Here is a 15520-nt window from a genome sequence, read left to right on the forward strand (position 1 = left end):
GCGGTGGGTAAAAAGTGCTGTGTAGATGTGTTATTTTTCAGTGATATTAATTTAATAATAAACTGCAGAATCACATTAGACACATTAAAAATACAAGAGGTGGTTGGCTGCCTGTACAAGTGAGGAACATCAGGGGAAGTGAGAAACTACCTCACATGTATGGACACAGCTAAATCCTACCCTATGATGTGGGAGTGCACTGGATGAAACAGGGGCAAAAAGAGAGGGTGCAAGAAAACCCTTTTCCTGGCCCCCATAGCCACCCCTGAAGCTAGCTATGCAAATTGAGGGGACTCATGAGCACTAGTATGTGTGAGGAATGGTGCACCACACTCCCATGAGGACATAGTCAAAATCGTCAGCCCATGGGTGTGCTGTGAGTATAGTAAGCGTCAGGTATGCTGCTCCTTTCTCAGCACAACTATGAAGTGAGTCCAAGTGTGTAGTCACCCTGCCCCATCTTGCCTTGTGCTGGCAGGATGGCTCCCATATGCACCAAAAGCCCAGCACTGCTCTACTTCCGGTCAGTGTGAAGGACAGGATTGGTGCAGTATTCAACCTTCCCCCAAGGTTTTTTCCATCACTTTTTTATATCTGATGTTAAAGAGTTAACAAGTCACATTGTTTAAAAACTCTGGTTATATAGCATCCAGTTTAAGTGGTTCATAGATTTCTGCTAATTCTTGGAAGGCATTTTGCAGTGCCAAATGCAAGCTCTAATGTACCTGTTTTAGCTCAGCTTATTGCAAATACACAAAAACTAATTGCTTGACTGGTTTTGCTGTAGTTGTTGGAGCTCATTCAAGTGGGGTTTAAAATGGAAATGCTAACAGAACCTTCACTACAGAACTGGTAATGCCACCACTATAAAACTCTAATGAACAGGCATTATGCCCACTTTAACAAACACATACATAGCCATGTTCTGCGGCTGTTTTTTTTATGAAAGAAATGTGGGTAGGAATACAATATGTTGTCGGCTTTTCTCACCTTCCTTTCAAAAACTGAAATAAATAGGAAATATCATGGTAGCCAGTGGGACAATATATATTTTGGATGTTTCCAGATGTTGAAATAGGCATATATGCGTGTGAAGATAAATGCTTAAAACTTTCAGATAACTTTTCTAGATCCACCTTTGTTCCCTGGAATTGTAGCCCTTGTTAGTGCAGAAAATTATTTAATATCCTCACTCAAATAAAACTTCAGCTGAACTTAATGGGAATTTTGCCTGAGTGAGCATTGTGGCATCTGGCCATTTGTCTTTGTACTACTCTTTCTGTAATGTATATAGTGCACTGTCTTGTATTATTCAATTCTCTATCAGGCATGTTTTGGAAGGCAGGTTGACCCTATGTAAGATAACACCATATAATATATTGTGTTACTGAGGCAAGGTAGGAACATTGGAAAAGAAATGAAAAAGACAAGAAGGCAGAAAAGGGTGTCCTCTTTCTTCTGGCATTATAGAGCTTCCAAATTACATCTGTTCTTCATACATTTTCCAGAGAGAGTTTTCTTAGATCCTGGTTTAATTATATTTGAGATGCAAAACCTCCAGCAAACTCATTTTTCTCTATATATCATTTCATCCTCTTTTTTCCCCATTCCCCTCATATTATTTGAGCCTACATCTTTCTGCCAGGACTTTGCTGCTGAACCCCAGCAGGAATCTAAGCAGATGCTAACCATTTAGGTTTATTAAATACATTCGTCAGTTTTATGTCTCCCATCCCCTTCATTTTTAGCCTGACTGCACCACCGCTAATCCGTTTGGGTAACATGCAAACAAGCAGATTGGGGTAAGGACGCTGAAAAATTCTGGTATCATTGATTCGCTCCAAAAAACAAAATGAAACAAAACCTCCCCTCTTTATTAAATTGGTCATACTTAGAAAGAAGGAGTCATTGTATAATGAAAAGGAGACTTAGCAATGTCTCTTTATTAAATAAGTAAATATAAGGTGACAAGGCTGTCATGGAGCAGGACACCGGAGTTTAGCCAGGGGCTTCAGTCAGTGGGAGCTGGAGCAGGCCCATGACAAGAAAGGGAAGTACACTGCTGTTATCCGGGCTACATTCCGCTCCCATGGACGTGGATGTAAATCGGAGGGGCTCTTCATTACTTCATTGGTCTTACTCTCATTTAGCTCGGTGTACTTCATCTGCCCTCCTGAGAGAGGCTTCGGGGGCGAGAGCAGGGAGGAGAAGGAGCAGAGGGGAAAGGAAGTGTCTGGGGAGAAAAAGCAGAGGGCAAGAAGGAAGGCGGGAGCAGGGACAGAGAAGATGCTTTAGGAGGCCACCTCTGGACAGATGCGTGCAAGAAAGGATCACAAAGGCTGCGCGGCGCTTCTGGCCTTCCAAGAGGTGCAGGGCTCCCAGGACAGCCGATGCAGCAGGCGGCTGCTAGAACTTGCAGACAGTGCTGCGGCCGAGCGGGGCGGCTGCGGCGGCAGCTCCCTCCCGAGGCGGGAACCCCGAGACCGCGTGCGCCCCGCCTCGGGCCAGGCGCGCGCTCTGCGGGGCTCTGCGCGGCTCGGCCCGGGCGGGCGGGGGTGAGGCGGGTTTGATGATGTAATCGCAAATCAGGGAGCGGTGAAATTTAACACCGAGCGCGGATGGGGAGGGTTTGCCTTGGGTCGGCTGGCGGCTCTGCTCCCCAGCCAGAGGCAGGCTGCGCTCAAGGCTGCGCGCCAGTGCATCGCCACTAGACACCTCGGGCGCTTTGCAAAGGCTCTGGTAACCTGGGCACTGTTTCTTCACCACGGCCAAGGATTTCTCCGCAGGTCCCCTCCCGGCCCGCCCCATCCCCGCCGCGGATCGTCGAGTCCAATGCAGGGCTCTGCTGTACTTGCAAAGGCTCCTGTCTGTGAACCACGTGTGAAGCCGAGTGCTCCGCTCTGGTTTATATTGATGCCATCCTCTCCCTGACTCCCTTGAGAGTGAAACCCCAAGTCACGCCCCTTCACCATGCGGGGGACGCACTAGGGCTTGCCAAGAGCTCGGAAGGGACCTCTGCTCTGGGGTGATTTCATGGACAGTACCTGAACCTTGAGCGGTTTGGAGCTGGCTTCTGTTTTCGGTTAGATCTTCGCTGCTCGGACAAATGCAGACAAATGCATTTAGGAGCAAAAAGGACAAGGAGTGGAAGCATCTCTCCCACAGCAAAAACGTAAGTAAGAGCCCAGCAGCCAAGGGTGTGTGTGTATGTGTGTGTGTTGGGCTGGGGGGGGGGGGCGGTTGATAGCTCGCTGCACACACAGCGTACGTCTTGTCAGTGTCTGTGAGCAGGGCAGGCGGTTTATTTTGGAGCTACGCGTTCCCCTTGTCTTTGCAATTTGTAAAATGCCCCGTTTAAAAGGCCTTCTGCCAGCGGGTCTACAGGCGGTTTATGTTAAAGCAATCAAGCCGCGCAGAAGGAAAAGTTTATTGGCACTTTTCCCACTGCCGGCTAAAACAGGCTTCGCGGACTTAGCGACTTTCAGGTCTTCCTCCCCCTTCCGAAATGAGTTACGAGATCCACTTATCTTAAAAACCAAACCAAACCCCCGAGCTGCCAGCTCCTGGGCTTGAGATTTCCCCACGGGAGGGAAGAATTCTGCGCTCGGTGCGTTCTCTAGGGTGGGAGACCGAGGAACGGTGCTCGCGGGTCTCGGGTTAGCCTAGTCATGAGAGAGCCTCGAAATGCTGGGTAGCAGTTTAGGGGGTCTCCGGAGTTATGAAGCGAGAAGGTTGGGGCAAGGGGTTGATAAAGAGATGACTGAGTGCGTGTGTTTGGCCGCAGCTTCCTTCTCCTCCCGAGGACACAACAGTAGTGCCGGAGCTGCTGCGGGGGCTGTGAACCCCGCAGGGACAGACGGGCTTTGCCTCCGGGGCCGGGGAGACCGCTGTGGCTGATCTTGTTGTCACTCACTGGTGAACTGCTGCTGATGGAGAGCGGGCAATAAAGTGAGGGAACTAAGGGGAAGTGGTATTTTGCCTTCCTCCCCGATAGGGCAGACCCTGGCGTTATTTTTAGACTCGAGGATATGCTCAAGTAGTTTTTTCCCGACGCACTTGTAGGGGGAGCTGCTCGTCCGTAGCTGCAGCCCCCCTCGCCTGTTCAGGCTAAGATTGATTACTCGGGCTAGTGGCTATTTAAAGAGTCTGCAGACACGAACCAGTTCGTAATAGCGTTTGTGGCGCCTGCAGCCTCCTGGCGAAGTGCTGGGGGGGGGAAGGTCCCAGATCAGCAGTTCCCCGCCGCGAGAGAGGAGTTGCAACGACGCCCTCGAATACTTGTATGGGGAGGGACGGCAGCCCATATAGGAGGCTTCCCCCCCCCCCACATGTTTACATGCAAATGATGCCAGAGACCCGGGTGGCAAAACATAGGTGCAAGTGCTTTCTTCTGGTGCATCGTAGTGACAGTCTCTCCGAAGAACGGGCAGGAGGAGACGGGGTCCGAGGGGGGAGGTTTGGGGGGGGGGGGCAGATGCCTGGCCGGGAAGAGTGCGTTACAAACACAACTTTGTGTTGTTTAAACACGTAAGGAGGGGTTGAGATCAAGGCACTGAATCCGATCTGATCACTCCGGCCGGGCGCAGTTTGACTTCGCTCCGTTTCTCCTTCGCAACGGACCCGCGTCCCACCGGACCGCCCGCCTTGTTCCTCGCGTACGGAACCGTCTGCTGGCCCCGTTTCTACAACGAAGCGCTTTGGCGGGGCGGGCCGTGGCTGGCCCAGGGAGCCGCACGGGCACGGCAGGGGGTGAAGTGGCCGTTTCACCGCCCGGCGGTGGGACTGAGGCTCCGTGTTTGACACGCTCGCTCCCGAGGAGCCAGTGCGCTTTGCTTACATACGGGTAGCTCAAGCGTGCACCGACTGTGGCAGGCGCAGCGTCGGCGAGCCCGCCTTGGAGATGCCCCCTCCCCGCAGACCCAGTCACCACGAGCTCCCTTTCACGTTCATGCCCGGGCCAGCCGCGCTAGACAGGCAGGGGGCTGGGACGGTTTTCATAGTGGGGGTGCTGCCGATGGAAATCAGGACTTCAGCACCCCTGGCTCCAGCGCCAGCGCACAGCGCGGGGTGCTCGCACTCAGCCGTCCCCCGGGCCCGCTGGGAGCCCCCTGCGTGCTGCAGGGGAAGGCAGGTGCGCTCGCTGCTGCTGCCCCCGGCTCTGCTGGGCCCGGGGAGCGGAGGGGCTGGGCGGCAGGCACGGTGGGGGGACGAGGGGGCGCCGGCGGGGGAGGGCGCGGCCCTGGAAGAGGTCAGGCGGAGACGCGGCGGAGCGTGGTGCTGCTGCGCCCTGCACACCTGCCGGGGGCCATAGCGGGGCTGGGGAGAGGTATTGGGGGGTGGAGGGGAGCCTTTGGAAGGCGCCGCGGGAATTGATGGGGGAAGAGGGCTGAGTGGGGGCGCGCAGGGCCCCCCAGGGCTGTGAGCGTGGAGTCCTCGCTTTGCTGGCGGCCGGTGCAGGCACCCGTTCAGCTCCCCGGCCCCGCTGCCTTGGAGCACCGCCGAGCCCCCACAGGCAGCGCTGATGGCTCAGTGGAGTGGGGCTCCCCCTGCACAGACCCTGCCCCGCGGGCTCGGTCCCCCCACAGCCCTGCTCCCCCTAGCTCCCTTGGCCACTCAGCGTGCGGCAGCATAAGGGGGACCCCAGCAGCACCGAGGCGGAGCAGGGCGCTGTGGGGAGCGTGGTGGGGGAAGCGGAGAACTCCCTGGTTCCCTAGCGCTGAGCTCTTTGATGAGCCCCCTGTGGTTTGTCATTGCACAGTTCCTCTAAACTCTGCTCCCCCAGCTCCTCAGCTCAAGCCCGCTTCTCCACCTGCACAGCCCACCTCCGTTGTCCCCTTCCCAGCAGCCACTCCCATAATCCCGACAGATTATCCCGATGCCGCTGTCCATGCCTGCTTTCCTGTATGCTCTCTACATCCTCCCTTGTCCAGCTGTCCCCTCCAGCGCCTATACCCCCCAGCCTCATTCCCCTTTCCGTACACAATCCATCCACACTACCTGCCCCTCCCTATGCCCTCCTAATACCCTACCACATTCTGCTTTTCAGTGGGAAGCCCAGCCTGGACGGGGTTATATGTTATCAGGACTGAAAGGCTGGGGCCTGTGGGGGACAGTGAAGTTGTGTGGGGTGGGGAGCCTGGAGGCAATCTGGGCTGTATGCAAGGGTCCAAGAGGGTGTGTATGGATTGTGGCTCTGTGGTGGTTGCTGCCTGTCAATGATGACAGCTTGCTGTGTGAATAACTATCGGAATTGACATATATAGTATTTATTAAAAACCTGGAAAATTCTCACTAACAAACAAAAAGCTTTGTTTCCAGCTTAGGTTTCTGAATTACTTAAAATCAAGGAGATCATGAGGTCAGGTAACCTATCTTGTAATGCCTGCTTACTTCCACAACTTCACTTGCATTTGCAACATATAACTACCACTGTGCACACATCAGATTCCTCTATGCAGCACGATAACATACAACTTTATGATTTCATACTTTTTCATATAAAAATAACATTATAGACTTTACCAGAGCATGTCGTCTGTCAAGTTTATGTGTTAACCTAGTTGTGGTCAGAGTTAAGGTTGCTTGTAAGTCTGGGTGAACAGTGAAGGCATTTGATGTGTACACTGTGACTAGTTATATGTTGCAAGTGCAAGGGAGTTTGTTGTGGAGGTGAGGGATCTTTGAGTGATGTTTAGTTATTAAGGCATATGAATGTAAATTGCCTTAATTCAGGATCTTCTTGATCTTTAGTGATTGCGTTGGTCGGATTTCCCCTTTAGCAACCTTAAATCTAAGGTAACAGATTTTTTACTGTGGGATTAAACAAAATTGTAGAGGGATCTTAATGCTAGATAAATGCAAATGCATTTGTTAAAGTAGTACAACAGCACAAACTGAAGTTTACCTAATTGTGTCCAAAACTTGTGGTGTTCAGCTAGTTTGAGCACTACACTAATGCAAATAATAATATAATAATAATAATTGTGGTTTAAATTACTTTTGTTTTTTAAAAGTCCAGACACTCTGGGTGCTACAGGATTGTCTCTGGGTTTAAGCTGAAGTAAAGATCCTGCTCTGTATTCTGTCACTTTAAATTCTACCCCTGACAGCTGTTTAAGCATGAGGGGTCCCTGTATCCCAGGCACTGGCTTAGAACTGCTGCCCACTATTTCTTACTAACTGACCAAATTGCTCCTCCAGCCCCCCTTCCCAAGCCCTGCATTCAGCCCTCAGATGGATTCATGGGTAATTCAGGGCTTTGCAAATTGGGTCCAGATGCGGAAAAATCTGAACGATTTGAAATGGGATGGAAGAGTTTGAAAAATCTACATTATACATTTGTGTAACACAGCAACATGAAAGTAGCAGCAGGGAAGGAGTTTGGCTTCTTGGGAGGCTGCTGCTGCTGGGACACTGGGGTTGGTTTGCACATTCCTGGCAAGGGAGCTGTCTTCCCCTGCCCAATAGCCTTGTGTCAGAATCAGTAGCAACCCATCCATTAATAAACTTCATATATGTAGCCAGCCAGGGAGAAAAGTATTATAGGAAGCTCCGCTTGGCAGGGTTTAAACAACATGACATATTTATCCAAGATAGTTGTGTTTTCTTAAAGGGCAATGAGAGAGAGAGAGAGTGTGAGAGAGAATGTTTTTATTGAGGGGGTTTATCTCAATTAGAAACAACAGGCAGATGCGTACCCTCTAATGCTTGGGAGAACTAAGTGTAATTCAAGAGCCAGATCCTGCTTGCCTTACACACAGAAATAATTTTGGGCTGAGTCTTGCTTACTCTCAGAAATAGTTCCATTGACTCCAGTGAGTTTACTTGCATGAATACAGTTAGGGTATTTTGTCCCCAAGTTAGCTGAGCAAGTAGAGCGAATAAGCACCTTCTGGCATAATGGAGTGTTTGTGTTAAGCAAGCAAAGGCCACATAGAAAGTACACCATTTTTTGCCATCTTGAAAGCATAATTTGAGGGGATGCTGTTCAGTCAAATTTGGCTCCAGTGTTCTCTGTGCAGGGTATGCAGTAATGTACCTGATCGTGCATTCCTTGCACTTCCAACCTCCCTTTGAATTCAGTTGACAAAACCTTTAATTCTTAAATGTGAACCATATAACCCTATAATACTTTTATTTACTGACTTTTTGCATTTGATTAGCTGCAAGTCCTGAATTGTTGTTTTATTTAAATCTTACATTGGTATCACTGTCTATAAAATGAAAAAAACCCCTAAATTTATTAGTGAAGAGGAGGATATAGAGGAATACTTTAATGAAAGGCTTTCCTTGGGTAGTCCAAATGGAAGTATTTAAGATACTGTGGATAGCAGAACTGGTTAAAATAAAAAAGAATCCGGTAAAAAATTCACAAAACATTTGTAGAAACTTATTTTCTTTTATTATCCTCTGTTGTTTTATTCCAAATGTTGTCAACATTAAAAAAAAGTTCTAGGTACATGTTACATGTGTTACCTTATGCCAAATCCTATTCGCAGTGCACAGCTTGAGTAACTTGGGTATTCATAGGGGAGTTGTGCAAGCGCTGGGGAGGGAGGCATCTTTCCTCCAAATCCATGGTGGAGTAGCAGAACTTCTCTCAGGCCACTGCTGCAGTAGCCCTTGTGGCTGTTCTGTTGCAGCACTCTTCCTCAGAGAGGAGAGGAATGGTACACTGGCCTCATCTCATCCCTGGCCTGCTGCTCATTCTCTCTCTGCACTTGCAGTGCAATCAATCTGCTATTCTCTGCAGCATGCAGAAATGTGGGCCTCCTGCAAAAGTTCCAGTCATTCTGCCCCCTAGTCTTTGCTGTGCAATGGAACCACACAGATTCCACTGGACTCTGGGTGGCAATACTGCTGTGAACTGGGGATATAGCAGTCTGAGATGGAAAGAGATTGTGGAGGTTTGGATCACTCCATCCGTGTTGGGTGTATGTTTAGTCCCAGTCAATTGATTCTAGGCTTGTTATAATATGGAAACTGCAGAAGTCATGATAATTGATCATATAGCAATGAATGAACATCTAGTGCCCTTGTTGGTTCTTCTCAATCTGTAAGATGCCCTCAACATCACTGACCGCAAGGTGCCATCGAGTTGCCTGAAGAAGCTAGCAGAACGCAATGAGGTTGCACTTGAGAAGCTTTGCTTCTTTCTTTGGAGAGATCTCAGAGGTGGTAGTGGGCAGATGCCCAGGTCTCACATTCTGTTGCCCCTCTCATTTAACATGGAGATTGGTCCACAATGGCAGTTACTGAGGATGTACGGGTTGCAGTATGTTCAGTATGCTGAAGATACCCAATTGTCAAACTTCATTTCATTGGACCAGTCTGATGTGGTGGAATGACTTACCAGGTGTCTAACGAAAATTGGGAAATAGACCAGGGCTAGCTGACAGAGACACCAATCATGATAACATTGAGATAATGCCTGTGGGCTGAGAAAAACAACTGAAACAAAATCGAGGAAAATATATCAGCACCTCTGGATCAGTGAGATGCATCTGCAGCTTGTTTAAGGTTCACAACACAAGAATCTTGCTGGATCCCTAACTGCTTCTGGTTACTCAAATAACAGCAATTTCCAAAAATGCTTTTTTCTCCTCTGTGCTTGGCAAGAATGTTGAGTCCTTTTCTCTCCGGTGTGGACATCACTGTGGGAATCCATGCTTTTGTCATCTCATGATTGGATTATGAGAGTGCAGAACGTGCTGATCTGCTTGTTAAGCAAGCAGTGTTTCACCCTGGGAGCATATTACTTCTGTGATCCATGATCTACACTTGTTAAGAAATTATTTCTTGGTGAAGTCTAAGGTGTTGATTTCAACCTATAAAGCCCCAAATGGTTTGGGTCCCATCACCTTGTAAGACTGACTCTTTCCCCATATTATAGCTATTGTTCCAGGCACTCAAGCTAATAGCCCCCGGTTGAACTGGGTATAATAGCCAGGAGGTGACTGTGAAAAGTCTATGGTTCACTAATGCACTCTCTGCTTGGTTGATCGGAGCCTGGATTTGATGACCTTCAGAATGAACTGAAACACTTACCTACTCTCTCAGGGGACTGAGCTGGAGTTGAAGAAGGAAGTTAAGATGGAAGCCATGCTGATGGTTTTAAAGGATGTGTGGGAAGTCTGTTAAGATTTAGTATTATGGTAAGATTTGTGTTCATAATGTATGTAATGTGATGAGAGCTTAAAGTTGGAGCAAAATGATAAATTGAAGTCTGTAATGAATGAATTTTAATAATACTTTAACATGTTTTAAGGGAGGTAAGTATACTTATCAATTAAAACAGAAAATGCCTCTCTCCTACAAAAACATATTGCCCTGTTTTGTAGGTCTGAAGCTGAAATCTCACAACAGATGCTTTAAAACCGTTGGATTAAAAAAAAATGACTAATGTAAATATAATATGTATGTGCAACCAACTCCCATCAGGCGTGTATCCCCAGGTGGCGGACAGGGAACATCCTGCAGGTATATTCAGGGACGGCCCGTCTATATATATGAACTAGGCGGTTGCCTAGGGTGCCAAGTTAAATGGGATGCCAAATTTGAGGGAAAAAAATCAAATTTAAAAAAAACCTTTTCTTTGTTTATAACTGGTTCACATGTAATAAATAAGGGCCATAAGAGAAAAGTAACAGCGTTAACGCTTACTAGACTATGAAAGTGATGATGTCACACTCCAGGCAGGTAACCGTGAGGAAGGGGATTACTTTCCAAACAACCGGTGTCGGGTTATAACGTTGAAAAAGATCATTTCGTGTCTGTGTAAATGCTGTAACTAACTGTTTTAATAGGTAAGTGAGAGTATGTTACTAGTCATTGAACCTTTAAGCAGTGAAAAGACGTGTTGGGATGGCTGCATGTGGTTTAAATCACCAACCATGTGGTGGGTGTGACAGCCATCCTTAACGCTATCATGCTTGCAGTCGGGAGCACAGTACATAACAATATTCAAATGCCCCATGGCGGAAAGAGGAAAAAGAGAACCCTCAGGAGCTGAGTATCGTAAACGAAAGGCTGAGAAGGAAAAGACCAAGCAAAACAGCAGGGATACTTCCTGAAATATCTTCTCTTTAATCCAAATAAAGATGGAAGCAGTTTACAGCATCCAGATGAAGGAATTTAACTTGGAGAGGAGGTTAGCTCACATCTGCATGGAAGCAGTTTGGAACATCAAGATGAAGGTATATTACTTTGAGATGAGGGTAGCTCACATCCACAAAAAAAGTTTGGTTTCAGAGTAGCAGCCGTGTTAGTCTGTATTCGCAAAAAGAAAAGGAGTACTTGTGACACCTTAGAGACTAACCAATTTATTTGAGCATAAGCTTTCGTGAGCTACAGCTCACTTCATCGGGTGCATAAAGTGGAAAGTACAGTGAGGAGATTTTATATATACACACAGACCATGAAAAAATGTACATTGTAAGGAGAGCGATCACTTAAGATGAGCTATTACCAGCAGGAGAGTGGGGTTGGAGAGGAGAGAACCTTTTGAAGTGATAATCAAGGTGAGCCATTTCCAGCACATTTCCAGGAGTTAACAAGAACATCTGAGGAACAGTGTTGGGGGGGGGGGGTGAGGAATAAACAAGGGGAAATAGTTTCACTTAGTATAATGACTCAACCACTCCCAGTCTCTATTCAAGCCTAAGTTAATTGTATCCAATTTGCAAATTAATTCCAATTCAGCAGTCTCTCGTTGGAGTCTGTTTTCGAAGTTTTTTTCTTGAAGGATACTCACTTTGAGATCAGAAATCGAGTGACCAGAGAGATTGAAGTGTTCTCCTACTGGTTTATGAATGTTATAATTCTTGATATCTGATTTGTGTCCATTTATTCTTTTACGTAGAGACTCTCCAGTTTGCCCAATGTACATGGTAGAGGGGCATTGCTGGCACATGATGGCATATATCACATTGGTAGATGTGCAGGTGAACAAGCCTCTGATAGTGTGGCTGATGTGATTAGGCCCTATGATGGTGTCCCCTGAATAGATATGTGGACACAGTTGGCGATGGGCTTTGTTGCAAGGATAGGTTCCTGGGTTAGTGGTTCTGTTGTGTGGTGTGTGGTTGCTGGTGAGTATTTGCTTCAGGTTAGGGGGCTATCTGTAGGCAAGGACTGGCCTGTCTCCCAAGATTTGTGAGAGTGATGGGTCACCCTTCAGGATAGGTTGTAGATCCTTGATAATGCGTTGGGGAGGTTTTAGTTGGGGGCTGAAGGTGACGGCTAGTGGCGTTCTGTTATTTTCTTTGTTGGGCCTGTCCTGTAGTAGGTGACTTCTGGGTACTCTTCTGGCTCTGTCAATCTGTTTCTTCACTTCCGCAGGTGGGTATTGTAGTTGTAAGAATGCTTGATAGAGATCTTGTAGGTGTTTGTCTCTGTCTCCCTCAGACAGAGACAAATGCGGTTGTATCGTAGAGCTTGGCTGTAGACAATGGATCGTGTGGTGTGGTCTGGGTGAAAGCTGGAGGCAAGTAGGTAGGAATAGCGGTCAGTAGGTTTCCGGTATAGGGTGGTGTTTATGTGACCATCGCTTATTAGCACTGTAGTGTCCAGGAAGTGGATCTCTTGTGTGGACTGGTCCAGGCTGAGGTTGATGGTGGGATGGAAATTGTTGAAGTCATGGTGGAGTTCCTCAAGGGCTTCTTTTCCATGGGTCCAGATGATGAAGATGTCGTCAGTGTAGAGCAAGTAGAGTAGGGGCATTAGGGGACGAGAGCTGAGGAAGCGTTGTTCTAAGTCAGCCATAAAAATGTTGGCATACTGTGGGGCCATGCGGGTACCCATAGCAGTGCCGCTGATTTGAAGGTATACATTGTCCCCAAATGTGAAATAGTTATGGCTGAGGACAAAGTCACAAAGTTCAGCCACCAGGTTTGCCGTGACATTATCGGGGATAGTGTTCCTGATGGCTTGTAGTCCATCTTTGTGTGGAATGTTGATGTAGAGGGCTTCTACATCCATAGTGGCCAGGATGGTGTTTTCAGGAAGATCACTGATGGATTGTAGTTTCCTCAGGAAGTCAGTGGTGTCTCGAAGATAGCTGGGAGTGCTGGTAGCATAGGGCCTGAGGAGGGAGTCTACATAGCCAGACAATCCTGCTGTCAGGGTGCCAATGCCTGAGATGATGGGGCGCCCAGGATTTCCAGGTTTATGGATCTTGGGTAGCAGATAGAATCCCCCTGGTTGGGGTTCCAAGGGTGTGTCTGTGCGGATTTGTTCTTGTGCTTTTTCAGGGAGTTTCTTGAGCAAATGGTGTAGTTTCTTTTGGTAACCCTCAGTGGGATCAGAGGGTAATGGCTTGTAGAAAGTGGTGTTGGAGAGCTGCCGAGTTTGGAAACTCAAGATGATGGAAACTTACTTCTAGATGAAGGCAGCTCACAGCATCAGACTGATATGGAAGTGGAACAAATTTATTCACCTTTAGAGACACATGCAGAAATTGAAGTAAAGTAAGTAGAAGGAAGAAAGGATGATGAACTTACAAACAAGTTACAGTATGGGGACCCAGCTTCGTGGCCCAGATGTGATGACAGTGTGCGGGAAATTCTCGTGGAACATGGACCTAACAAGTTCATGAATTTCCCTTCCATAAGGATGGAAATAAAAGAAAATTCTCTGCTCAGCATTACAAGAGGAAACTCATTAATGGGGAAGAAATTCATCGAAACTGGTTACAATATTCAGTGTTGAAGGACTCTGTGTTTTGCTTTTGCTGCAAGTTGTTTAGAAATCAAGCAATTGGTACATCACTTACTGAAAATGGTTCAAAGGACTGGAAAAACATATCTTCAATTCTCTTTTCACATGAAAGAAGTACAGAACATTTGGAATGTTTTCAAAATTGGAAAGAACTTGAATTACGATTGAAAAAAGGAAAAACTATCGATGAAGAAAATGTACATGTGACCAAGGAAAAAGAAGAAATATTGGCAACAAATATTAGAGCGTCTGATTGCTTTAGTGAGAATTCTTGGTGGGCAAAATTTGGCATTCCATAGCTGTGGTAGAAATGAAAAATTATACACGCCAGGTAATGGAAACTTTTTAAAATTTGTTGACTACCTAGCTTTGTTTGATCCATTCATGAAGGAGCATCTACGTAAAATAACTGATCATGAAACACAGGTTCATTACTTAGGAAAAAATATGCAGAATGAACTGATTCAAATCCTAGAAAATGTCATTAAAAAGAAAACAGTAGAAGCTGCCCATTCTGCAAAATACTTTTCAATAATAGTGGACTGTACTCCAGATGTGAGTCATGTTGAACAAATGATGAAGATCATTCATTTTGTGGCTATGGAAAAGTCTGTAGATGAAGATAATGTTGAAGTGCTCATAAAGGAACATTTTTTGACTTTCGTACCACTGAAGGAGACGACTGGAGCATTTATGACTGAAACTATTCTACAAGAACTTGAAACAGTGTCATTATCTGTTGAAAACTTACATGGCTGGCTATGATAATGGGAGTGATATGAAGGGTAAAGACAATGGTATGCAAAGGAGAATGATGGAAATCAATCCTAGGGCCTTTTTCATTCCTTGTAGTGCACATTCTCTGAATTTGGTTGTCAGTGACGCTGCTAGATGCTGTTTGGAGGCAAGCAGTTTCTTTGACTTGGTACAACGTGTTTATGTGTTTTTCTCAGGCTCAACACGCCGTTGGGAGATTCTGACTCACCATGTGAATTCTCTAACTGTGAAACTACTTAGTCAGACAAGATGGGAGAGTCGCACTGATGCTTTGAAGCCTCTTCCCTATGAACTTGGAAACATTTATGATGCCCTAACTGAAATTTCTGATGATACTACCTTTACTGGATCATCTGGCAATACGGCACGTTCAGATGCAGAAGCTCTTGCAAATGGCCTTTCCAGGTTCAAATTTGTGACTTCACTCATTTTGTGGTATGATATCCTTTTTAAGATTAACCTCGCTAGTAAGCAGCTTCAGGAAAAGAACTTGTACATACATTCTGCTACTCAAAAACTGCAGCAAACTAAAAATATTCTGGAGGAATTCAGAAGTGATGAAGGGTTTGAAAGAACACTGATAGATTCTCTCGAGCTCGCTGAAGAAATGGACTTTCCGACAGAATTTGAACCAGAGCCAGTTTGCATTCTGCAAAAGAAACAGCAGTTTTTGTATGAAGGATGAGACACACCCATTCAGAACCCAAAACAAAGGTTCAAAGTGAATTTCTACTTCGCAGTCCTTGATACTGCTATTCACTCGGTTGACAAAAGATTTCAGCAGATGCAGCAGCTAGAGTCAGTATTTGGCTTTCTATATGATATCCACAGCTTGCAAAAGAAAACAGCAAAACAGATAAGAGAATTTTGTATAAAACTGGACTCAGCATTGACTCATGAAAATTCAAAAGACATTGATGCTACAGATTTGTGTAGTGAGCTTCAGGCTTTTTCAAGACGACTTAAGAAGCATTGCACTCCTGAAGAAGTACTGAAGTTTGTTTGTGAAAATAAACTCAGTTTTCCA

General features: G+C 46.5%; 1 protein-coding gene across 2 annotated transcripts in view; it reads left to right on the plus strand.

Annotated features, from left to right (window-relative positions):
• The first annotated feature begins 2636 nt into the window (after nucleotides 1-2636).
• COL24A1 (collagen type XXIV alpha 1 chain) overlaps nucleotides 2637-15520 on the plus strand; it is a 235788-nt gene continuing 222904 nt past the window's right edge. Inside the window, exon 1 of one of the 2 annotated variants that reach the window (XM_037906297.2) lies at nucleotides 2637-3172. In XM_037906297.2, the coding sequence (XP_037762225.1) occupies nucleotides 3117-3172 (56 nt within the window). In that variant the 5' untranslated portion in view covers nucleotides 2637-3116. The remainder of the gene's footprint in view (nucleotides 3173-15520) is intronic. The other variant, XM_043552998.1, reaches the window with a different exon arrangement.

This window comes from Chelonia mydas, chromosome 8 (genome assembly GCF_015237465.2).
Source record: "Chelonia mydas isolate rCheMyd1 chromosome 8, rCheMyd1.pri.v2, whole genome shotgun sequence".
Taxonomy (NCBI): domain Eukaryota; kingdom Metazoa; phylum Chordata; order Testudines; family Cheloniidae; genus Chelonia; species Chelonia mydas.